This window comes from Geotrypetes seraphini, chromosome 12, assembly GCF_902459505.1.
Source record: "Geotrypetes seraphini chromosome 12, aGeoSer1.1, whole genome shotgun sequence".
Taxonomy (NCBI): domain Eukaryota; kingdom Metazoa; phylum Chordata; class Amphibia; order Gymnophiona; family Dermophiidae; genus Geotrypetes; species Geotrypetes seraphini.
Window position 1 is genome coordinate 106,935,177 of NC_047095.1, and position 26,638 is coordinate 106,961,814.

At 42.5% G+C, this 26,638-nt stretch overlaps 1 protein-coding gene across 1 annotated transcript in view; it reads right to left on the minus strand.

The window, feature by feature from the left end:
* Nucleotides 1–491: 491 nt before the first annotated feature.
* Nucleotides 492–26,638, minus strand: part of LOC117346253 (vomeronasal type-2 receptor 26-like) — a 35,582-nt gene continuing 9,435 nt past the window's right edge. Inside the window, exons 2-6 of the mRNA XM_033915655.1 lie at nt 21,709–22,000; nt 17,217–18,011; nt 13,696–13,923; nt 10,987–11,113; nt 492–1,387 (exon numbers count right to left, since the gene is read on the minus strand). Coding sequence (XP_033771546.1) covers nt 492–1,387; nt 10,987–11,113; nt 13,696–13,923; nt 17,217–18,011; nt 21,709–22,000 — 2,338 coding nt within the window. The remainder of the gene's footprint in view (nt 1,388–10,986; nt 11,114–13,695; nt 13,924–17,216; nt 18,012–21,708; nt 22,001–26,638) is intronic.

Consider the following 26,638-nt stretch of genomic DNA (forward strand, 5'->3'; position numbering starts at 1 on the left):
CCTCACACTCTATCTAATGTACCTGGGGCATTGGGGGATTAAGTGACTTGCCCAGGGTCACAAGGAACAACATGGAATTTGAACCCATAACCTCAGGGTGCTGAGGCTGTAGCTCTAACCACTGCACCACACACTGTACTTTGATGCATTGACCTATTCACATGTAAACCTTTTGTCTGGAAACAAAAGAGTCCCAGGCCCCACAAAGGAACAATAGGAAGGGGTGATGAACAAGAGATAAACAAAGAAATCAAGAATCCAGCATAGTTGTAAGAATTTATTGTTGCATACATATCTCTTGCCAATCAAACCAAGTACAATTAAAATTAGGCATTCATGCATATAGGTTCTGGCACCTTGCTTTTAAACCAAAAGTAATATCAAGATAATTTCCCATCTTACCCTTGTTCAGCATTCTAGCTCTGTATGATTATGAATATAACTGTGACCCTTTTAGCTTTCCTTTATTATTCAAGGAAGTTTAAGTCCATTTATTTTTTTGTGATATGCTTCCTGTTGTTCCTTTCTGGCCTCAGCAAAATAATGAAGCATTTGGGGATAAAAATGCACCCCAGTATTCCAGAACCAGAGGCCAGAATAGCAAATATCTCTACTGCTATCGTATACTTTCCCTTGGTGCTCAGGTATGTTGGGATGAAAGACACCCAGACACTGCAGAACACCAGCATACTGAAGGTGATATGCTTGGCCTCATTAAAACTGCCAGGTAAATTTCTTGCTAGAAAAGCCACAATGAAGCTGATACCAGCCAGAAATCCCAGGTAACCCAGAACACAGTAAAATGCAATTGCTGACCCTTCATTACATTCAATTAATATTGTTCCAATTTCTGATTGAATGTTATGATGTGGGAATGGAGGAGCAGTACCCAACCAGACAAGGCACAGGAGGACTTGAAGAAGAGGGAAGGAAAGAACTATAGAGTATGAGACCCTGGAACCCATCCATTTCCGGAGCTTGCTTCCAGGCTTGGTAGACTGGAAAGCCATGACCACAGTGATTGTTTTAGCCAGGACAGAGGAGAGAGAGATGGAGAAACTTATTCCAAAGGCAGTCTGTCGGAGAATGCAGGTTACTTCCTCAGGGTGGCCTATGAATATAAATGAGCAGACAAAGCAAAGGATGAGAGAGACTAAAAGAATATAGCTTAGATTCCTGTTGTTGGATCTCACAATAGGAGTGTCTCGGTACTTAATGAAGATTCCCAGAATGACAGCATTGATAAGAAAAAAGAAAAGACAGAGAAGTATCAAAACTATCCCTAAAGGTTCTTCATGGGATAGAAAGCTTATCATTTTGGGGATGCAGACATCTCTTTTTTCATTGGGCCATTTGTCCTCTGGGCATCTCATACAGTTGTCCATATCTGAGAAGAAAGGATATTCTCTTAGTATTTATTTATTTAAAAAAATGTATAGCCTGCCTAAACCTAGGTGGGTTCCAGAATACAGTATACACATTTTAAAGTACATAAAACAAACAATTACATAAATAACATCTTCACCAACATAATCAGCTCCAAGGGACCAGGGCAGATGGGAAAGAAAAGGGCTAGTCAGGGTAGGTTGAGGGGAAGAGCAGTGGGAGGTTTAAATAACTGGCTTCTCCCAGCGCAGCCATCTTTTTTGCAGCGTGCTGGGGAAATTGAACTCCTGCCTACCTTTACCCAATCTTAAGGTAGCAGGATTAGTCACAGATGGCAGGGGCAGTGCTTAATAAAAGGGGGGAACTAACACATGCTGGAGAGGAGGAACATTTGATAGGGGAATAGGATTGTGCCGCTCTAAAGTGAGGGTTCCTACCCCTCGACGGCTGCAAGACTCCTCTTGGACGGAGGGGCAAGCAAAGGTTTGACCATCACTACTCCCATCACTTGAACAATGATCGGGGGACAGCCAACAGGGCTCGGGATGCTTGGATGGTGGCTCAGGCCAAGCGGGAATAGAGCATTCGCTTGAACAGCGTTGCCTACTTGTATGCAGTGCTGATGGATCCCAGCTTTGCCTCCGCTTGGTATGATGGTATGTCCCTCCCTGGGACGGGGGGTGAGGTTGTTAGAAGTTAGGATAAGATGAAGTATTGTATTTGGCAGGTTATTGTTAGTTGAGCATTGTTATTCATAGTCAGAATTATTGAATATGGTTGTTCATATAATGTGGATTGTGTTGTAACGATGCTGCGGCCATAAATAAACTTCCTTAGCTAAGTTTAACCATGGTCTCTGCCTCTGATTTGTGGGGGAGGAGGAGAGAGGAGGTAGATATTAGGGGACCCAGTGAGGCCTCCCCATATCTGTGCCCTACCGCTCTATGTCCTGTTTGTCAAAACTAGATTGTAAGCTCTTTGGAGCAAGGGCCATCTATTACATGTCAAATGTACATTACATTACATTACTGATTTCTATTCCGCCTCAACCTTGCAGTTCTGGGCGGATTACAAAAGAGACAACTGGACATTTCCAGGATAATTACAGAGAGAATTCTGGTCATTTCCAGGAGAAATTACAAGAATAATGGAGCTGTATATTTCAAGAGCTACAAGATGCTGTACACATATGAAATAGTGCGGATCCAGTATATATACCATTAGGGAAGCAGTTGAGATGCTTGAGGCTAAAGAGAAGGGTACTGGTGAAGGGGGTAGGGGGGGGTTGCGTTGAGGGGGATCCGGTTGGGGTTAAGCCATCTGTATAAATTTTTTGAATAGGTGGGTTTTGATTTCTTTGCGAAAATATTTGTAGTCGTTTGTTGTTATCAGCAGGTTGGAGATAGTGTGGTCCAGTTTCGCTGCATGCGTCGCCAGCAGACTGTCAAATATCTTCTTGCGCTGGGTGCCTTTGAGTGGGGGGGTAGGTAAAAGGGGTTGTAGTTCTTCTTTGCCTAGTGGTGGCGTTTTGGTACAGGCGGTGTTTAGGTAATTGGGGGCTGTGCCATTTATTGCTTTGAATAATAGACAGTATAGTTTGAATTGAATTTGTGCTTGCATTGGCAACCAGTGTGAGTCCAGGTAGGCCGCGGTGACGTGGTCAAATTTTCTCAGTGAGTAGATTAATCTGAGTGCAGTGTTTTCGATTGTCTGTACCGTATTTTCACGCATATAACGCGCGCGTTATACGTGTTTTTACAAACCATGCATACCCTTGCGCGGTATACACGTGAGCGCGTTGTACAAATTTTTTTTTACATAGTTCCCCCCGACGTCCGATTCACCCCCCACATGACCGCTCGCATGCACCCGCACCCCCACCCCGAAGGACCGCCGACTCCCCGACACGATCGGGGCAAGAGGGAGCTCAAGCCCTCTTGCCCTAACCAACCGCGGCACCCCCGACATGATCGAAGCAAGAGGGAGCTCAAGCCCTCTTGCCCCTCCAACTCCCCAACACGATCGGGGCAAAAAGGAGCCCAAGCCCTCTTTCCCCGCCGATTCCCCAACTCCCCGACAATATCGGGCCAAGAGGGAGCCCAAGTCCTCCTGGCCACGGCGACCCCCTACCCCCACCCCGCACTACATTACGGGCAGGAGGGATCCCAGGCCCTCCTGCCCTCGACGCAAACCCCCCTCCCCCCAACGACCGCCCCACCCAAGAACCTCCGACCACCCCCCCAGCCAACCCGCAACCCCCCTGGCTGACCCCCCCACCCCCCTTCCCCATACCTTTCTGTAGTTGGCCGGACAGACGGGAGCCAAACCCGCCTGTCCGGCAGGCAGCCAATGACGGAATGAGGCCGGATTGGCCCATCCGTCCCAAAGCTCCGCCTAATGGTGGGGCCTAAGGTGCCTGGGCCAATCAGAATAGGCCCGGGAGCCTTAGGTCCCTCCTGGGGGCGGGGCCTGAGGCACATGGGCCCAACCCGGCCAGGGGGGTCGCGGGTCGGCTGGGGGGCAGTCGGAGGTTTTTGGGGGGGCAGTCGTTGGGGGGATGGGGGTTTGCGTTGAGGGCAGAAGGGATCCCTCCTGCCCGTAATGTAGTGCGGGGTGGGAGTAGGGGGGTCGCCGTGGCCAGGAGGGTTTGGGCTCCCTCCTGGCCCGAACAACTAGGGGGGGGTCGCCAGGGCCAGGAGGACTTGGGCTCCCTCCTGGCCCGATATTGTCGGGGAGCTGGGGAAGTCGGCGGGGCAAGAGGGCTTGGGCTCCCTTTTGCCCCGATCGTGTCGGGGAGTCGAGGGGGCAAGAGGGCTTGAGCTCCCTCTTGCCCCGATCGTGTCGGGGGTGCCGCGGTTGGCTGGGGCAAGAGGGCTTGAGCTCCCTCTTGCCCTGATCGTGTCGGGGAGTCGGCGGGGCAAGAGGGGAAGCAGCAGGACACCGGTAGGAGCTTCTACATGATGGGGGGGTCGGGAGGCTGTGGGGGTGCGAGCGGTCCTTCAGGGTGGGGATGCGTGCGAGCGGTCCTTCGGGGTGGGGGTGCGAGCGGTCCTGCGGGGGGGATGAATCGGACATCGGGGGGGGCATCAGGCTTTCAGGGTGGGGACAGGACTTCAAGAGGGAGAGGAGAGTCGGGGCGGGCGACTGGAGAGTCGGGCAGCATGCACGGTATACGGGTGTGTGCAGTATACAAATATTTCTGTACATCATTTTGTGTTTTCCGCGCACTATACCCGTGTGCGCGTTTTACACGGGTGCGCGTTATCTACGTGAAAATACGGTAGTTGTTTTATCATTGTTGCAGAGCAAAGCAGATAGAGTATGTTGCAGTAATCCAATAGACCTAGTACTAGGGATTGGACTACTAGCCTATATTGCTCTTTGTCGAAGAATTTTCTGATTTTTCTTAAATTGCACATGGTTAGAAATGCTTTCTGGGTGGTCTTGTTGATTTGGGTCTGCATTGTGCAGCATCTGTCTAGTGTTACTCCTAGGAGTTTTAGGGTAGGTTGTATAGGGTATTTGGAGGCGTTTATATCTAGTTCTGTGATGGAGGGATTGTTATCCTTTTCAAGCAGTAGAAATTTTGTTTTGTCAGTGTTCAGCTTCAATTTGTGATCTGCCATCCATTTTTCCACTGCTTGAAGGGTTTTTTCCAATTTTTCTGTAGAAGTTAGGTTAGGAGCATCAAAGGGTAGGAGTATGGTGATGTCGTCAGTGTAGCTGAATGAAGTTAAATTCATATTGTCTAGGGTAGACCCAAGGGAGGATAAGAAGAGGTTGAAGAGAGTAGGTGAGAGAGGTGATCCTTGAGGAACTCCACAGTGGTTGGACCATGGTTCTGATTTAAGATTGTTTGACTTTACTCTATAAGATCTGTATTTAAGGAATCCTTCAAACCAATTGTATACCATGCCTGAGATCCCTATGGCTTCTAGTGTCTGCAGTAGGATGGCGTGATCGACCAGATCGAATGCTGCAGATAGATCGAGTTGAATTATCAGCATCCTTCTGCCTTTGCTGAGGTGCTGTCGGGCTGTGTCTAGTAGGGTTACTAGTAAAGTCTCCGTGCTGTGGTTGGATCTGAATCCCGATTGAGAGGGGTGGAGAAGATTGTGGTCTTCCAGGTAATTTGTGAGGAATTGTGCAACTAGTCCTTCTATAAGTTTGACGTATATTGGTATTGAAGCGATGTGTCTATAGTTAGCGGGGTTATCTATAAGGCCTTTGTGGTCCTTCACAATTGGAGTGATTATGATTTCTCCTAGGTGCTGCGGGAATTGACCTTCAGTGAGTGTAATTTGGATCCATTACATGAGGCTGGCCCTAAATTTGGGGGTGGCGTTGGTTATTAGATACGCGGGACAATAGTTCAGGTCGCATGAAGCATGACTGTATTTTTTGTAGAGCCGATTCATGTCTGTCCAGTTTACCGCAGGTCCAGGTCCTGTCTGCAGCAATGGCTTCTCCTATTGGGGGATTTGTTGTTATCTCATCGAGGAGGGGGTGTGTGTTATTGAAGATAGTCCTGATTGTTGTAATCTTGTTTTTGAAGTGGTCTGCGAGTTGAGTGGCTGTTGGAGGATGCTTTCCTTGTGCTACTAGGTAAGGTTTGGTGTTGGTGAAGTTTTTTACTAGATTGAAAAGTTTTTTTGAGTCTATGGACTCCATGCCTACCAGCTTGGAGTAGTTATCTTTTCTTTTTTCTTTCAGTTTGGTCTTGTATTGTTTGATTAGACTTCTCCATGCTATTTTGGATTGTTCTTGGTTCTTTTTTTTCCAGTTTCTTTCCATTTGTCTGCAGTGCCTTTTGAGTTGGAGCAGTTCAGCGTTTAGCCATTTGTCTGATTGTCTGCAGATTTTGTGTTTTGATTTTATTGGAGCTAGCTCATTTAGGATTGTTTCACTTAATGTTTGCCATTGTGGTATGAATTCTTTGGGGTCTATGGAGTCGATTGCGGGATCTGCTTTGTCCCAGAAAGTGGTTGATTCGATTTTTGGACGGATTTTGATGGGGGATTTGTGGGGTTTGTGTTTATAATTGCATTGAGCCCAGTTGATGTTGAAGGTGTATTTATAATGATCTGACCAGAGGGAGGGGATCCAGGATCCGTTTGAGATGTGGATTACTGGTGTTTGAGGTTGTTGGGTCATGAATGCAGCAATATCTAGTTGATGGCCTTTTTCGTGAGTTGGTTAGGGGTTGAGTATTTGGTAGGATAGTGTTTTGAGGTAGGCGAGTAGGCTTTCTGTTTGATTGGAGGTATGGTCTTCGAGGTGGAGATTAATGTCTCCTAGTAGTAGGTTGTAAGTTGATGATAGTGAATTCTGGAAGATGAAGTCTTCAAGAGTGTGTTTTGTAGTGCTCCATTTTCCTGGTGCTATATAGCAGAGAATACAGGTTATGGTGTCTTTGAGTGTATCGCCAGATAGTTGGCAGGCTAGTAGATCTAGATCGAGTGTCGTGTGTTTGTCTAGGACTTTTATGTTGAGATTGTTTTTGGCTAGAATTGCCAATCCTTCCCCTCACTTTTTTTCTCTGCAGATAAGCTCTACTTTGTATCCCTTAGGGCAGAATTCTGTTATGCAAGGGTCTGAGTCAGATGTTAGCCAGGTTTCAGCTAGGAATAGGTAGCCTAGATGTTCTTTGATTATCCAGTCCTTAATGAGGTCTGCCTTTGGGTTTATCGATCTTATGTTCATATATGCACAGGCTATTGATGTGTAAGTTGTATTGGGATTGTGAGTGCATTTTGGATGGAGGAGGCTTCTTGGTTGGGGTTGTTAATTTTTATGGGTTGTTGTTTTTGGCTTGGGAGATGGCCTTTTTCCGCAACTGGGGGGGATGCTTTTGTAGGTGATCGTTGAACAGTCTATCAGATTTCTGGGTGGATGGGGTTTTCTTGAAGGTTGGATGAGTCTGTTGGACTCTGTCAGAATTGGGATGGGGAGATGTGGTGTCCAGATGTGTTCCATTTTGTTAGGAGCGGGAAGAGTAGTAGGATGGCGAGCAGGAGTTTTGTTGTGCTGGGTTTCATTTTTGATTGTATATGGGGGGGAGTGCTAGAGCTATAGGGGTTGGTTGGTGTGCAAGGTAGTGCCGTGGAGTTCTTATTGGTTAGGATTCCGCTGTGCTCTTATTTTGGTTGGAGCTGCAGTCTTTTAAGCAGGATCCCCTGCTGGCTCAGGGGGGGAGGGGCTGTGACTTATGGTAATAGTACATAATATTCAGAATTTGTGTTCAGCTGACCTTAGTAATAAACCTCTATATTCAACAGATGGTAATAGTTTGCAGTAGACAGATTTTTACATTCAACTAATATTAACATTAAACAATTTGTCTAATATTGGCATTAAACTTTAAAGTTCAACTAGTTTATCAACTAATAGCACTTATCAACTAATGGCACTAGTATTAGCATTGAGTTTCAGATTCAACAGATGTATCATCTAATAGCTTTAGTCTAACTTTTAAACTCAACTAACAATAGCTTAAAACTTTTAGATTCAACAGACTTTTTTTAATTTATTTTTTTTAACTTTTTGGTTATTTAGGTTTTTAGATTTTTTTGGGAGTAAAATTATATATACAGAGTTATAACAAGTAAATATACTTATTACTTATCTGTTTGAATAGTTGGAAATTTAGGGGAGATGGCGGATTCTTTTTCAAATGATCTCCTCTGCAGGCTCGGGGGAGGGGAGGATCTGTGCTCTGGAGCCCCGCTGCTGGTGTCCTGCCACTGGTATCGGTGTGGCCTCAGCGGTTCCCCTTTTTAAGACTTTCTCCTCTGCAGGCTCGGGGGAGGGGAGGATCTGTGCTCTGGAGCCCCGCTGCTGGTGTCCTGCCACTGGTATTGGTGTGGCCTCAGCGGTTCCCCTTTTTAAGACTTTCTCCTCTGCAGGCTCGGGGGAGGGGAGGATCTGTGCTCTGCAGCCCCGCTGTTGGTGTCCTGCCACTGGTATCGGTGTGGCCTCAGCGGTTCCCCTTTTTTTGAGCAAGCCTTTCAGTACTTTATAAATGTTAAAAGTGATAATTGTAGTAGGACCTGCTACAGAAATAGCCGTAATCCTAGTATCTGCATAATCAATCTCCTTTGGGTTTAGAGATTGGCTAAATATTGCTCTTTTAAATTTAAATATATTTTTCTTTCACCTAAGCTATGGGATGAGCTTTATGTTTTATTTAAAGCTTTATTTCACATTCACAAGGTGATTTTATAATGAATCACCTATATGTGAAGAACAAGAAGGCTCTTTATTGGGTTTTTGTTTTTTAAAATTATCTTTGTTTATTTAAAAGATTAGATATACTGCTATATCTGAATGCTGGCCATAGTGGTTTTCAATGCAATAAAATATAAAGCATAAATTCAAAAGAAAGATTGAAGTAACTCCATAATTAATAGGAAAGAACACACAATTCCCTTTTTACTAAGCAATGTTAGAGTTTTCTACCCTGGCTCTGATGCTACTCTTATGCTCATAGGAATTCTCTGAGTGTTGGAACATCATCGGATCATTTAGCAGTGTGGGCCATGGGAGAAAGCTTTATCACATCTTAGTAATAGGGGGGTAAACAGTATAAAAAATATAAACAGAGTGTGTCATACTCATGCATCCATAAAAAGACCAGAGGTTCTGAGTAGAGGCAAAGCTAGGTGAGATGCAAGGGGAGCGGCCTAGTGTTAAAACTCCATCAGATGTTTGAGCACTGTTTTCCTTTCAGTGGAATTTGAGCTTCATAGAACAGCTGAATCAATTAGACATTTGGACTAGGAAGAAGCAATGGACCACTAAGGATCCGGGTCACAAGGAATGTGAAAATTATACAATGTGCTCAGTGATTATGGAAGGTTCAAGTTACATCTCTAAGATGATGGGTAAAAATGTTGAGCTGAGGAGTTGCAGTTTATGTGAGCCTGTGGGTGTGATCTACTTAATTCAATGTTTGTGTGATCTGAGTTATGTGGGGTAGACCTTGAAGGCACTTAAGACCTTGTTGATTGAACATCATTCATGTTTATGAATAGGTAAACTGAAAGTGCCTTTAGTTGCTCACTGTCTTCAGTATTCTCATACATTTGACACTTTCTGTTGCACAGTATTGGAACAGAAGCTGCCAAGGTAACTTTAAAGGAGCTTTGTACCAATATCAACAAAAGTGGATAGTTTTGTTGAATGGAGTTGGAAACTAATGATTTGAATTTGTGCATTGAGTGATCAGCATTCTTATGATAACATAACATAACAAAATTCTTTATTTATATACCGCAAAAGCCTTTCAGTTCAAGGCGGTTTACAGGAAAAATGGCTGAAGAGAGTCAGCAAGCTACAATAGTCAAGAGAGTACTGAAAATTGTATGGAACACATAGAAGGTAGTTAAGTAGGGCTTTATAAGGAGGGAGATAAATAATAAGTAAGAATAATCATAGTCTTAGAGCGGTGGTCTCAAACTCATGGTCCGGGAGTCATATGCGGCCTGCCAGGTACTATTTTGAGGCCCTCAATATGTTTATCACAAAAGTAAAATAAAACAGTTTCTTGATCATAAGTCTCTTTAGCTATAAATTACAATATTATTATTAAGACTTATAAACTATAAAGAGTTTTACCTCATGAAAAACTGCCATTTCTTTAATAAGACATTAACTATTTTTTTCTGATGCCCTCCAAGTACCTACAAATCCAAAATGTGGCCCTGAAAAGAGTTTGAGTTTGAGACCACTGTCTTAGAGCAACAACTTGGAATAGATGGTCAATTTAAGCTGGGTTATCCTATTTGGGGAAGTATTTTTTTAGGAGCTTTCTGAAGTGCATGTAAGAAGTTGATGTTCTGACCAGTTGGCTCCATTCAAGATCTTTGGAGGCTGCTTGGTAGGGTAGGAGTCTGTTGATGAATCTGTTATGGGTGCAACCTTTAATTGAGGGTCACTGTTGGGATTCCTCTTCTGATTGGTTAGAATTGAAATAGGTGTTTATGGGAGATTTTAAAAGGTTGATATCTCTCCTATTCACCATTTTGTGCTTGTATGATTGTAAAACAGGAATTATTCCCTTGCTGCAGCAGTAATGAAACAGAGATTCTTTTTTTGGGTTTCTTTAGAGCTTTGATTTTTTAAAAGATAAGTAACTTCAACGTTTTCCCTTTTTTGATGTGATGAACTAGTATTTCCTGTTTGCATATGCAGATATTTTTTGGCCTGGTAGGTGAATTGTGAATGATATTATATGGAGTTTTTTCCTGACCTGAGATGTTTTGTTTTTTTAATGGTCTCCATTTGCTGAATGCTGTTTAATATATGGGGTACCTGTTATCTGAGGTCTTTTTTTCCACTATTCATTATTTTCTCTACCAGGTTAGATGTCTCTGCACCTAGATTTAGAGACTGGTGCGGTGTATTGTATTATTTTCTAGGCCAGGAGCATTAAGCTGGCAATATGTTCTTGGGCCACCACTGGAGACAGCATGCTGGATTTAATGGTCTATTGGCATTTTTTCATTGTGACTTTTAATATGTTTTTATTAATTGTATTGAGCAGGCACCACATTGAATAACCTGCCAGTATGAGCATCTCATGTGTTACTAATCACTTACCAGTCTGATTGGAGATTTCTCCAACTGGACAGGGAATACAGTCATAGCAGCAGATGGGCTTTCCTTCTCTGGGTAATTTCCTGTAGCCAGGAGAACAGCTTTGGGAGCATCTGGATTGTGGAGGTATCTGCGAATTGAGGGGAAAATATCTACAAATGATAGTGAGCTTTGATTTTATAAATGCAAATTTCCTTTTCAGAAGAGGAAGACTTAGAGGGGACATGATAGAAACTTTCAAAATCCTAAAGGGCATAGAGAAAGTGAATAAGAACAGATTCTTCAAACGGTGGGGAGCCACAAGCACTAGGGGTCACTCGGAGAAATTGAAAGGGGACAGGTTTAGAACAAATGCTAGGAAGTTCTTTTTTACCCAGAGGGTGGTGGACACATGGAACAAGCTTCCAGAGGAGGTGATAAGCCAGAACTCTGTACAGGGGTTCAAGAAAGGTTTGGATAGGTTCCTGGAGGATAAGGGGATAGAGGGGTACAGATAGAACTTGAGGTAGGTTATTAAATTGGTCAGAAACCACTTCACAGGTCGCGGACCTGATGGGCCGCCGCGGGAGCGGACCGCTGGGCAGGATGGACCTCTGGTCTGACCCAGTGGAGGCAACTTCTTATGTTCTTATGTTCTTATGACCACTTACAGACCAATTCAGACTTTTCTTCAGCTATCACAAATTAACCCCCTTTCTGAAGGATCTGTCAAATGTAACTATTTTTTACCAACTGATAACACTGGTCAAAACTCATTATGGTGCCTCAAATGTTAGATCTGTTTCTGGGTATATTTGATCTGCTGATTCTAAAATGGCACTAGGTTTCTCCACTCTTTCACTTTCGGCAGCTGGACTTACCTAGTGCGTCAGCTTAGAAGGAGATTTTTCCGCATCAGATTTGACAATTTTGATGATCATATTACTACGTTGTTTTCTGAATCATTCTCTACATGCGATGCATTGTATATCATGGACCCCTGAGGAAGGTGTGTTTCTCCAAAACACGGACCATATAGGGTCCATATTCCATGTATAAGAGAATCAATTTTAAAGGATTACAAATTTATATGGTTTTTAATAAAGATTCCTGTCCCTGTACATTTCTATCTGCAGTTTCTTTCTTGTTTTTGGGGCACAATTTTTACTGCAGACTCGTTGGATTTTTCTTTGTTTTGATCAGTTTTCTCCAATCAGCTCTAGTTTTTGAGATACAGAACATGTGCCATATACCATTCTTCACTCTGCTTGCCCATTAAAAAATCAGAATATTTTAACGTGGAGGGGCATAATCAAAAAAGCGTCTAAGTTCCCTTTTGGCCTAAGTCCTTAAACGTTCAACGCAGAAGCAGGGAAAGTGTCCATAACCAAAACAAACGTCCTTGTTTTGATTATGGCCTTCCTCTGCCTAAACGATCAATCTCCACTACGTCTAAAAGTACACCCACACCATGTCTACCCTTTTCAGCCATAATGAAACAAAAAAATGCCTAAGCCACAAACGTCCAACAGAAGGGCTTTTAAGCAAAGGAGGAACCAGTCCTTCCCCTAAAAGCTGGATTCTATAACCGGTGTCTGTCAAAAACAACATCGGTTACAGAATCCCCGCCCACAACCATCCAGGCAGGAGGGTGCCCAAGCCCTCCTGCCATGTCAAACCACGACCCCCCCCTCCCGACAAAATCGGGGCAAGAGGGAACCCAAGTTCTCTTGCCCCGCCGATTAACATTGGGCAAAGAGAGAGCCCAAGCCCTCCTGGCCCCGGCGACCATCCCCCCATGACTCATTCGGGCCAGGAGGGAGCCCAAACCCTCCTGGCTCCGGTGACCACCCCACCCCCCTGCGACTCGTTCGGGCCAGGAGGGAGCTCAAACCCTCCTGGCCCCGGCAACCCCCCCACCACTACATGAATGGGCCAGGAGGGAGCCCAAACTCTCCTGGCCCCAGTGCCCCCCCCCCCCCGCCGCTACATGAATGGGCCAGGAGGGAACCAACTAATGGTAGGTGTAGTGGAATATGAACAAAGGTGTCCAGGTCCAAATTCCTCTCTACCTAATAAATATGTGGAGGAAATTGTGATCCCTATTAAACCAATAATTGTCTACTGTACCTAAATATAGACGATACATGCAGGGTGGAAGGTTATTGTAATGGTATACAATGAGTTACAGTAGGTTTTATTTTTTTTCCAGAAGGCTCATAATACAAAATAAAGGTGTTATGGTGAGAATTGACCTATATTGTTTAACATCCACTATACTCTTATCTGTAGTGATATCTGATGGCCATTTCTCTCAAAAATGGTGTCAGTATGTTCTTGTGCCTATTTTATTTATTTTTTGTGTTAATAAGTTGAATGTCTCAATTTGGAAAATGGCTCTTCTTTTTAGACATCTATGTATGAAGAATAGCCATACTGGGTCTGACCAAATTCATCCCTAAAATGCCCACATGTCAGCCAGTTTTTGGCAGAGGCACTAACTACAACTATTCAACAGTGGTACACCAGTAAATGGTCTGTAAATATCAGCAATTAGGTAGTCCTAGGCAGTTTAAGTGTGCAGGATCTCCTCTTGCATAATTACAAAGCTTTGAATATCAGCCAGTTAAAATAATAGCTAAATCTACAACAGCCAATCATGATGTAGAACTTGAACACTTCATTGTATAACAACATTGCAAGATACTTTACATAATATTATATCACTCTCACCTGGGTAAATGCAGCCTCCCACACTATCACTTTTTCATTGATTGTGAAATTTTCCTCAGGGGGAGCAGAAGGTTTGTAACTTCCAACAATTTCAAGTTTCACTGTCCCATTGGGCAAATGGATAAGATTAATAATATTGTAGTCCATGGGTAGGTCACCACCCTTTTCAAAAACGATCTCTTCACCCAGCATGTTCTTAAAGTGCACATTCTTCAGATAACGATGAAGCTAAGGAATAAAGGACACATTTTAAGGAATGCCTGGAGCTGCTAAGTTTCTTATTATTTATGTATTTAACAACATTTATAAATTACCAGTCTGATGTTCACTCACAGGGTATAGGTTTCCAGAATTGTGTGCAATATTCTATATGAGGTCTCACCAGAGTCTTATGTAAGGGCATTAATACCTTCTTTATCCTACTGGCCATTCCTATGCACTCTAGCATCCTTCTAGCTTTCACCATCACCATTTTAACTGGTTTGGCCACCTTAAGATCATCACATACTATCACACCCAAGTCCCACTTCTCTTTTGTGCACAAACCTTCTCTTCTTCCTAAACCAGTGGTTTTGAATGGAAGGCCTACAAGCTAATCACAGCCAGCGGAGACCATCTGGATGTCATGCACAATTATTCAGATTCTCCTTACTCCCCAGCAAGATCCAGTGTTTGCTCACCATTCTCATTCTCAACAGCACTGCTCTTACTTTTCAGGCTGCCAGCAGAATGAGTGAAGTAAATACACTGAGTTCAGCATCCCAGAAGATTATTCTCTACTACTGATTTGTGCCATTGAAGACAGCATATTTATTCCACTCATGCTGCTGGAAGTCTGAAGAGTAGATCAGTGCTGCTGGGAATGAAAACAGTGAGCAAGTGCTTGATTCCACAGGGGGGGAAGCAAAGAGAGAGAAATGCAAAATAAGGGGATGAAAGAGAAGCATAGAAGCGAGATATAGGGAGGGTAATAAAGATATACTGGACTGCAGGGATATAGAAGGAAAGGTAAAGAAAAATGAAAGATTTCCAGGGGAAAAAAGGGAAGGAGTGGATAGAGATGCCAGACCATGGGAGGAGGAGAGAAGGATAGAGAGATGTCAGATAAGGGGATGAAGGGAAGAGAGATACCAGACCACAGAAAGGAGGTTAGGGAAGGAGTGAGGTGTCCATCCACTGGACAGGAGAAGGGGAAGGAGGAAGGTATCAGACCATGGAAGAAGGGAAAAATTTCAGATTAAGGTAAGGAAGGGAAGCACAGAAAGATGACAGACCACAAATTGGGTAGGAGGGATATGAAGGAAGGGAGAAAGATAGCAGACTGTGGGAAAGAGAGGAGAAAGATCAAAGATCATGGGAGGTGGGGAAAGAAGGAAGATAGATGTAAGACCATGGGAGAGGGAAGAAATGATAAACGGGGATGGAGTAAAATTGGAGAGAGAGAGAGAGAGAGAAGAGATGGTATACAGGGGTAGGAAGGGGGAAAGAAAGGGGAGAGAGAGTATAAGATGGCACCTATGGATGGAAGGTATAGAAAAGGAAGAGAGATAGAGGAAATGCTGTTTATGGATTGATGGGAAAAGGGGAGAAGAAAGAGGGAGGGGATGGCACATATGGATGGAGATAGTGCACATAGATAGATGGGTAGATAGGACATGGAAAAGTAGATATATCTGAGAAGGAAGCAAAAATATGGAAGAAATCTGAATGTTAAAATTTAATTCCAAAGATGGATATAGGGCAGAAAGTGAAGGAGAGAAAATCAGCAAAATGGATAAGGCCCTGAAAACAGAATTAAGAGCATTATTAGTTTCTTGGCCTCAAGTTGGAAGACATTTTTCACCTCTCTATCAGCCCTTTCAGACCCATTTAAAAATTGCTCTCACTTCAAATTAAGTGAAGACCACTGCCCTAAATTATACCATTCCATTGGATTTTTGACCTTGCATGTCTTAGCATTACATTTAGCTGCCAAATTTCAGACCATTTCTCAAGTTTTACTAGGTCTTTTCTCATGCTATCCCAAGATCATAGGTTTCTACTGTATTTCAGATTTTATCATCCACAAAGGCAAATTTTACTAGGCAGCCCTTCAATAATATCACTTACAAAAGCGTTAATAAGAACAGACCCAAGAACTGAACCTTGAGCCACACTACTGGCAACATCCCTTTCCTCAGAGTGATCTCCATTGACCACTACACTCTGTCACCTTCCACTCATCTAGTTCCTGATCCAGTTTGTCACTTTGGGGTGGTAGATGCATGGAACAGTCTCCCAGAAGAGGTGGTGGAAATAGAGACTGTGTCTGAATTCAAAAGGGCCTGGGATAGGCACATGGGATCTCTCAGAGAGAGAAAGAGAAAATGATTACTGCGGATAGACAGACTAGATAGGCCATTTGGCTTTTATCTGCCATCATGTTTCTATGTCTCTATGTCTCTATTGCCATTTTTCTACTCACTATATATTTCTCCCCCTCACCTTTGAGTCTCACAATGCCACTTTTGCACATCCTCCTATCACAAATATATCTAAAAATTGTCTTGTTCCACCATTTTACTGACTAGTTTTTTTTTTTTTCCATTTGCATCCTTACTTTCCTGAATTGTTGACCAGCCAATTCTCTAAAACTGTGATGTGTTTGGATACTGATTTGGGGAAAGTGATTGCAGGATCATAGTTTGGAAAAGGGTTACTTTGTGGTATGTGTGCTCACATACATGTGTAAAGGTCTAGTGGCATAGTAAGGGGTGAGCATGCAGACTGCCCCAGTTACCATGTTGATGAGGGTGCTAGCACCCTTCTGCCTCTTTGTACTCTTCCCCTTACCACACACATGCCCCCTTCCCCCATACCTCTAGTTGTTCACTGCCATGATCCACAACTTCAATATGTTCATTGTGACTGCATCAGCTCTCCCACTGATGTCACATCTGGGTGCCACACATAGGAAGAAATGTCAGAGAGACAGCCGACGGGGTGGTGAGGAGCATGTTGAAGTTGTTACTCATGGCGGGGAACAACTAGAGAATGGGGGAATGGAAGGGGGAAAATGCATAGCAGGGGAGATCAAGGAAGGAGCAGGAGGGGAAGATGAGGGAGGGAGAAGGGTGCATCTACCCTGGGTACTTCTCACTCCTGCTACACCTCTATGAAAGCCAATATTCTGCCTTTGCTCTATACTGCAAATGGTAACTTTTCTTGAATAATGGGTATTTGCAAGAAAGTGCACACAGGGAAGGAGCATAGAAAGATATAGGTAGGAATCTCATTTACATGCTTATCTTACATAATACTGTATGTAAACTGTATTTAGGTATCACAAATGACACCAGATGTGGGCTTCTACATGTTAGTTGTACCAATACTGGGTTGCAATAACAGAAGCTATAAGGACTCAGGTTCCTAAATGGAGGTACCCAATTATGGAATGTCCTCCAAAGGATTCCTTTCATATTGTTACAACTATCACTAATACGGTTTTCTAAATATAGCATTCTTTTATAAAATGATGTTACCTTCCATGGCAAATAATCTGATAATCTCTGTCGGTCTCCATCCCACATGGTGGTATTTCCAGAGCGAGAGAAAAGCATGGCTTTCACTGCATGTGCCAGAGCATACACAACATTGTAAATGTTATAACTGCTGGCAAACAGGGGATTGACACAGTAGAATATGTCGTTAATATCTTCATCTCTACTGCAGTTTCTTTTAATGCTTTTGGGGCATCGGTTGTCACACAGTTCAGTCCACCAGTTTTTAATCATGTCATTATTAGGAAATAGAATAGGATTTACCTCACGTATAAATTTAAATAAGCTTGGAATATTTTTCTTTGCTGTTGTGAATATCAATGTATTATTCTTATAACGATATGTCGCTGTATTGGTTAGAAGAAAACTAGTGCTAAATGTGACAATACAGACTTTGCCTGGTATAAACATAAATCTTAATGATCCAAAAATAAACAATCCATCCTCTGAAATAAAATGACCAATGATCACATTGGTTGATGATTTATGAATAGTTTCACTTATTTTGCGAATTTCCTTTTGTTTCAAAGCTTTGATATGACTGAATATTTCTATGAATTCAATGCAGCCTCCATTCTGCTCAATCCCTTCTTTCAGGAGCTGGACAAACCCAAGGCTGCTGTCATCATCAGGCACGACAATACCAACCCAGGTCCAGTTGAAATGCTTCAGCAACTTCACAATCCCAGCACTGATCTTAACAATGCTAGGCATGGTCTGATATAGATATGGAAATTTAACATCACTCATAAAAGGATTTTGAGAAGCATAGCTGATCTGTTGAGGAATATAATTAATTCAGAATTATCTTCAAGAAGTTCTTAGGGTTAACTACTAAGCAGTTGGAAAATATATCATACTTCATCTTAGTTTATGGTGCGATCCAGTAATGTAAGTTGTAAGGAACAAATGACAAAACATATAAATAAGCATGGATTAATGAAAGCCAACATGGATTTAATCAAGAGAAATCTTGCCTCACCAATCTACTGCATTTCTTTGAAGGGGTGAATGAACATGTGGATAAAGGTGAGCCAGTTGATATTGTGTATTTGTATTATCAAAAAGCATTTGACAAAGTACCACATGAAAGGCTTCTGAGGAAATAAGAAAGCCATAGGGTAGGTTTAAATGGTCAATATTCTCAATGAAGAAGGGTAAACAGTAGAGTTCACTAATCACTAAATAAATAAATGTGTAAATAGTTGGGTTCCCCAGGGGTCTGGGCTGGGACCACTGGGTTTTAACATATTTGTTGATGGCACAAAGTTATTAAATCATAAGAGGATTGTGGAAAATTTGCAAGAAGAACTTATGAGACTGGGAAACTGGATGTCAAAATGGCAGATGAAATTTAATGTGAGCAAATGCAAAGCGATGCATCTGGAAAAGAGAAACCCAAACTATAGCTATGTGATGTGTTCTATGCCCAGGAAAAGGATCTGGATGTTATTGTTGAGACTATATTGAGATCCTGTATTGCGAGAAGCAAGCAACTATTTTTGTGTGCAGCCTGAGCAAAGAACTTTTGTGCTGGATTACATCATTAATTCAGAGTTTTCTAATCTTGTTCGCTAAATGGGCAATTTAGAGCATTAAAAGGTCGTAAAAGTAGGAAAAAGCCTGTTTTCTAACCATAACAGGAACTGTAATTATATTTCAGGAAATATATTTGTAATCAGACAGGTGGACAATGACCATCCACGTTTTCATGTAACGTAGAGCAAAGTAATTATGTATGCTGTTCTTATTAGTAAAAGTTTTAAGTGATGTTTTGGGTTGATAAAAGTACCTGATTATGAGTTATAAGCTGCTCCTAAAAGCGAAGCTTGAATGATAATGTACATTTATGAGTGTTGAACTTAATTATAAGCTAACAAATGAAAGAACCTCCCTCACCCCAAGAAGTCTACAAAGATTAAGGAAAAGAGATGAAGTCCAACTCCAAACTGAGCAAAGAATGAAACATGGACATTTACTTCATTTACTGCTTATGGATCACCATTTCCATTACACACGGAGAAGCTAAGTTCTTACAGCCTGGGTATTTTTGAGCTTGGTTGGATTTGGACACTAACTTTCCAGTTTGGCCCCCAGCTTAGGGGTAAGAGATGAATTCCTTCTTTATTTTGATAATGTGTGTTTTTTTCATTTGAGTTTTTTCACACATTGCACATTTTGCACTAGTTAAGCACCACAAATATTATCCGGAGCAAGCCCGGGGATGTTTCGCAGTTAACACCTTCCTGGGTGTAAATCCGCGACAGCTTTTCCCTGGAGTTTCCAGAGGTTGCTGTGTGACTGAGGGCTTGTCCGGTTAATACTCTTAAATTAAATTATAGAATTATTTTCATTCTTTGCTCAGTTTGGAGTTGGACTTCATCTCTTTTCCTTAATCTTTGTAGACTTCTTGGGGTGAGGGAGGTTCTTTCATTTGTTAGCTTGTTGTTGTACCTCCTCCATTTAGGGTTCTATTTTTTGAACTTAATTATAAGCCATTCTGAAAAGCAGAGTTCTGTGTTAATTGAAAACACACATACATTTATTCTATATGTGTGTTTATCTCACTTTTAATGACTTAGGGACAGGAATGACGTTACCTATCCTGAAAAGCAAAGTTTTTGCAGCTAATTTACTGACATTAGTAGCAATATGACTGCCTTTGATTCACCCTGGAGGCTGGTCAGGTCCAGAGTGTTCAAACGTGGGTGTTTAGGCCATCAAGTACCAGTTATTGATTAATCAGCTAATTATCTGACTTGGATACGTATAAAAGGGGGCAAGTGACAGTTAAACTTCACAGATCTTTTATATGTGGACATCCAAAGGGGTGTTTGGCCCATTGAAAGCTCTCTGTCTTTGCAACTTGGATCTCTCCAGTCACTGGCATAGATGATGTGTACCTCTGCTTCAATGGTGATGTATCTTTACTTTATGTTTGTGTATATGTGCATGAACTGTTTGTTAGACTGATGTATAGGAAATTAAAGCTTACACTTTGTATAATATTGTGTCTTGTATTATCTGGCACAAAGACACCCAAAAGAACTCCACAAAGCAACACAGACCCTCAGCTCAATGTGTGGCAGTGGCTATGAAAGCAAATAGAATGTTAGGAATTATCAGGAAAGAAATAGAAAACAAAGATGAAAATATTATAATGCCCTTGTATCACTCTATGGTACTGCCATAACTCAAATACTGTGTGCAGTTCTGGATGCTGTATCTAATAAAAGATATAGCAAAATTAGAAAAGATACAGAGTAGGGCAAAATAAATGATAAAAGGGATTGGATGACTTCCCTATGAGGCAAGGCTAAAGAGGCTACTTCTCTTCAGCTTGGAGAAGAGATGGCTCAGAGGGAATATGATAGAGGTCCATAAAATAATGAGTGGAGTAGAAAGGGGAAATGTGAATCATTTATTCACTATTTCCAAAAATACTAGGACTAGGGGGCACGTGATAAAACTACTAAGTAGTAGATTTATATTGAATCTGTTTTCATTAGCAAAGTAGAAACAATTCCAACAAAACACAAAGAGAAAAGTATACTATATATTGGATTCCAATAACAGTAACCCATCTATACCCCCCACCAAACAGAACTACAGAACAATCTTACAGAAAAATAAACAAATTATAAAATAGGGTGCATTGAATTGTATATGTTCTATCAACCTCAAAGTAGTTCTCCAATACCCCCATACCAACTGCTTAGATTCAGCAAAACTTCCCAACTTTCCTTACTTGTGAGGCAAGTAAGGAAAAGGAAAAGAAGGCTGCACTGGTTCTCAAAAGTAATACCTGAGAAGGTAAGGAATAAGAGGTTAGTTGTCATTAACTACAAAATATCACAGAAAGAGGAAGACAGGCAAAAAATATCTGGGAAAGTTAAGATAGGCTGGTCAAGTAGTCAGGAAAGCAAAGATGACAATTGAAGAAAAAAATAGCTGACATGGTAAAATGGGGAGACAAGACATTTTTTAGATATATCAATGATAGGAAGAATTTCAAAAGTGATATTGTGAGACTCAAATATGAAGGGGAGAAATATATAGAGCAAAGGTAGGCCTGAGCAGTCTACCTAGAGTATTGGGGAGATGGTGGAGGTGGTGACCTTCCAATGGAGGGACATCTAGATTGTGTGGCCTGGAGGAGGGTGAGAAGAAAGGAGGGGTATTGCTAGGATGAACAGGAAAAAAGCAATGGAAGTGCCAGCAATATTCATTTCTCCTCTGTTCTGTTCTGTTTTGGCACCTACTTTTCAAAAATTGTTTTGCTCTATGAATACTTAGCATATAAATTTGAGTTTCCAAGCAGATGTTCTACTAGAAATGTATCTTTCAATTGCCATCCTTTTGTTTTGGCATGTGTTTGTGGATAGCAATTTAGATTCATTTTTAAGAAAAATGATGGTCTGTGGAAATGGATTTTTAAACAGAAAATTAAAGTAAAATGGAGAAGTTTCCTTACTTGTGGGTAGTGGAATATTGAGAGCATATTGGATATTTGACTTGATTCTTCAGCTTTGAGACCTTCAGCAATAACAGAAAGTGTGCCAGAGGTTTTACAGTTGTAATTAAGGATTGGTGTGTCAATTTGTGAAAATATATTCATAGCAGCCCTAAATACTAAGAGTGGATTATTGTCAGGACAGTAAAGGTGGAACCCCAGAGTGAGGTTGGGTAAGAGTTCTGAGCTGTTGTTAATCTCCTCCACTGCAGAAACAAAGGCCAGGAAGTCGTAGTAGTTTACTGGGTCCAAACTGCAATGACATTCAGTATCAGATTATGTAAAATAAACACCCAAACCAAAGATCTACAAACATGAATACTAAAATTAATTGAAACATATTTCTTCTTCTTTAATCAAGTCAAAAAATATCTCATTCTATTGTCAGTGATCTGCAAAGATTCTGCACTGTAGGGGTGCCATCTTCAAGAAATGGACAGAACAAAATGTGCTGGAAGATGCCTCTCTCACCACATCAAAAATCAAAGACAGGGTAGAGAATCCCAATTTTACCATTCAGCTCTTGAACTGCTAATGCAAGAACATATGTGATTTAAATCTTTCAAGTGGGTGGAAACAAGAGCATCTACATCACATTTTGGGAGTGTCTTAGGACTTTCAATCTTGCTAATTCCATGTAAATAAATTCAGTGAAATGAATATTGTCATTTACAAACAAAAATATCATCCAATAAAGTGGGAAAGTGCACTGTTCATTCATGCATTGAGGCCCTGATTCTATAAAGTCCACCTATAGTTAGATACCTACATTGATGCACCAGGCTGATATAGGTACCTAACCTAATTATTTAATAGACATAATTGGCATTGATAATTTATAAAAAGGACCTTGTAACTGATAAATTGCACTTAATTGGATGTTAGGCCCCTAACGTGGAAAGCATCTATTACACTGAGGTAGTTGCCTAGTCCATAAGAACATAAGAACATAAGAAGTTGCCTCCGCTTAGTCAGACCAGAGGTCCATCCTGACCAGCGGTCCACTCCCGCGGCGGCCCATCAGGCCTAATTGCCTGAACAGTGTCCATGACTAATTTTGTAACTGCCTCTAATCCTCTAATTCTATCCCTATTACCTACCTCTACTCCTATCTGTACCCCTCAATCCCTTTGTCCTCCAGGTACCTGTCCAGACCCTCTTTGAAGCCCTGTAGTGTGCTTCTGCTTATCACATCCTCATGTAGTGCGTTCCATGTATCCACCACCCTCTGAGTGAAAAAGAACTTCCTGGCATTTGTTCTAAACCTTTCCCCTTTCAGTTTCTCCGAGTGCCCCCTTGTGCTTGTGGTTCCCCGTAATTTGAAAAATCTGTCTATGTCCACTCTTTCTATGCCCTTCATGATCTTGAAGGTTTCTATCATGTCTCCTCTAAGTCTCCGCTTTTCCAGGGAGAAAAGCCCCAACTTCTTCAGTCTGTCAGTATATGAGAGGTCTTCCATACCCTTTATTAGCTTAGTTGCTCTTCTCTGGACTCTCTCAAGTACCGCCATGTCCTTTTTGAGGTACGGCGACTAGTACTGGACACAGTACTCCAGGTGCGGGTGTACCATTGCACGATACAGTGGCAGGATTACTTCCTTCGTCCTGGTCGTGATACCCTTCTTAATGATGCCCAACATTCTGTTCGCCTTCCTTGAGGCTGTGGCGCACTGTGCTGACACCTTCAATGATGTGTCTACCATCACTCCCAGGTCTCTTTCAAGGTTACTCACCCCTAGCAGTGATCCCCCCATTTTGTTAGTAAACATCAGTGAAAAGGCTTAGGTCCCATACTTTCTCTGTCTCTGTCATTTGGAAGTCAGGTACCTGGGGACATATCTTAAAGACCAGAAATCATCTTCCAAAACATGTCCGCTTTATTATCAGCTTCACATTCCTTTTATATCTTTTACATGAATCAGTGTTGTCAGCATGTGTCAGCATGTGACGTAAACACAAACCATATATGGACACAGGTCACATGAAACTTTAAAGACATCAGCATTTTCCTCTATCTCTGGCTGGAGTCCAAAAGGTCAGAAAAAGCCTTGACCAGCAGAGCCCCTAACTAAATCTGTTTGCAAATACGGCTTATAAAAACAATTGAATTCAATTCACAATATCTCTGTTCAAACATAAATGTCCTTGTAGTATTTTCAAAGAGGGAAAGACAAACAGGGTCTGGTTTTCTTACAGCTTGAAAACATGGCCTAAGGACTTGATACGTGTCCCTTCAATTGGGTTCTTTTTCCCTACATGCATGACCTTGCATTTTCCTATGTTGAAGCTCATTTGCCACTTTTCGGCCCACTCTTCCAGCATTGTCAGATCTTTTTGGAGGTCTTCACAGTCCTCCATGGTTTTGACCCTGCTGTATAGTTTAGTGTCATCTGAAAATTTAATAACCTCACATTTTGTTCCCGCCTCCAGGTCATTGATAAATATATTGAACAGGAGCGGTCCCAGCACCGACCCCTGCGGAACTCCACTCGTGACCCATTGCCAGTGTGAGTAATGGCCTTTTATTCCAACCCTCTGTTTCCTGTCCGCCAGCCAGTTTTTTGATACATCGGTGGACCTCCCCTTGCACCTCGTGGTTCCATAGCTTCCTTAGCAGTCTTTCATGTGGTACCTTGTCGAAGGCTTTTTGGAAGTCAAGGTAAATGATGTCTATAGATTCCCCTTTATCCACCTGGCTGCTTACCCCCTCAAAGAAGTATAATAAGTTAGTGAGGCATGACCTGCCCTTGTAGAAGCCATGCTGGCTCGGTTTTAGTTGCCCAGTGTTTTCGATGTGTTCCCAGATGCAGTCTTTAATCAGCGCTTCCATCATCTTTCCCGGGACCGAGGTCAAGCTCACCGGCCTGTAGTTTCCTGGGTCTCCCCTTGAGCCTTTCTTGAAGATGGGCGTGACATTTGCTATTTTCCAGTCTTCCGGAATCTCTCCAGTTTTTAAGGATAGGTTGCATATTTGTCGAAGTTGCTCAGCTATTTCGTTCCTTAGTTCCTTGAGTATCCTTGGGTGAATGCCGTCCGGACCTGGCGATTTGTCGCTCTTTAGCCTGTCTATCTGTCTAAGGACATCCACTTTGCTCACCTCCAGTTGGACCAGATTTTCATCCTGATCTCCTTTTACGATCTCCTCGGGTTCCGGAATGTTGGTTGTGTCCTCTCTCGTGAAGACTGATGTGAAGAACTCGTTTAACCTGTCAGCTATCTCTTTTTCCTCTTTTACCACTCCCTTTCTGTCTCCATCATCCAAGGGTCCCACTTCCTCTCTTGCCGGTTGCTTCCTCTTGACGTACCTGAAGAATGATTTGAAGTTTGTTGCTTCCCCCGCCAGTCTCTCTTCATATTCTCTTTTTGCTTTCCTAACCACTCGGTGACACTCCTTTTGGTGTTTTTTATGGTCCTTTTGGTTGTCCTCTGATCGATCCTTTTTCCATTTTTTGAAAGATGCCTTCTTGTCATTTATCGCCTTTTTCACTGCATTTGTTATCCACACTAGGTTTTTAGTTCTATTCTTCTTGCACCCTTTCCTTAACTTGGGGACGCACAGGGTCTGTGCTTCATGCACCGTGTCCTTAAGTAGGGTCCAGGCTTTTTCTACAGACTCAATTTTCCTTGCGGTGTTGTTGAGTTTCTTTCCCACCATTTTCCTCATGGTATCATAATTCCCTTTTTTGAAGTTGAGTGCTGTCGTTGTAGTTCTATTCACCTTTGTAGATCCAATTTCTAGCCTGTACTGGATCGTGTTGTGGTTGCTGTTTCCTAGTGGGGCTAGTACCGCCACCTCCTTGGCGGGTCCCCCTAGTCCATTGAAGATTAGGTCAAGAGTTGCATCCCCTGTGTTGGTTCTGTGACCAGCTGTTCCATAAAACAGTCCCTTGTGACCTCCAGGAATGCGGTCTCCCTCATGCAGTTTGAGTGCCCGATTCTCCAGTCTATTCCCGGGTAGTTGAAGTCCCCCATCACCACCACACTTCCGCTTTTGCATACTTGCCTCATTTCAGCCTCCAGATCCTGGTCGGTTTCTTCCGTTTGTCCAGGTGGGCGATAGTACAGACCTAATTTTATGTCTGCTCCAGAACCTCCGGATAGCTTAACCCTTAGTGATTCCAAGTCATCCGCCCTTACTGCTGTTTCCATCCTGGTTGAAGGTATGGAATCCTTTATATATAGCGCTATTCCTCCACCCTTTTTCTGTGGCCTATCTCTCCTGTAGAGTTTGAACCCTGGCAAAGCCACATCCCATTCATTATCATCGGTCCACCATGTTTCTGTGACTCCAATTATGTCTAGGCCCTTTTTGCTGGCTAAGACTTCCAGCTCTCACATTTTAGCCCTTAGGCTCCTAGCATTAGTGTATAGGCAGTGTAAGTCCTGGTTGTTCACCTTTCTTGCTGGTTTTCCTTGTGGTTTGGCACTCCTGGCGACCCCCTCCTGAGTTGCCAGTCCCCAAGTCTCGTCCCGGACATCCTCCATCCTCCTCCTGTGGGGTGTCTGATTTGTCCTCAGCCCGTTTCCCCATTTTTGGTTCAACATCCTTGGCCCTGGTGCTCTGCATTGCGTCCTTAGGTCCTTTACCCAAAAATTCCCACTCAGTCCTCTGCATTGCGTCCTTAGGTCCTTTTCCCAAAAATTCCCACTCAGTCCTGATCCCTTTTTTACAATCTCCTTGCCCAGTGTCCTTGGCCCCCTGTATTGTATCCTTAGGTCCTTCTTCAAAAAATTCCCACTCAGTTCTGAGCCCTCTTTTACAATGTCCATGGTATCATCTCTACAGACATTTAATGCCAATCTTGACCTAAAGCACCTAAAATGGCAAAAATCAATAGAGACCACACCAGACTCCATAGCTCCATTAAGTGAAAGAAAAAATGTATAGAAAT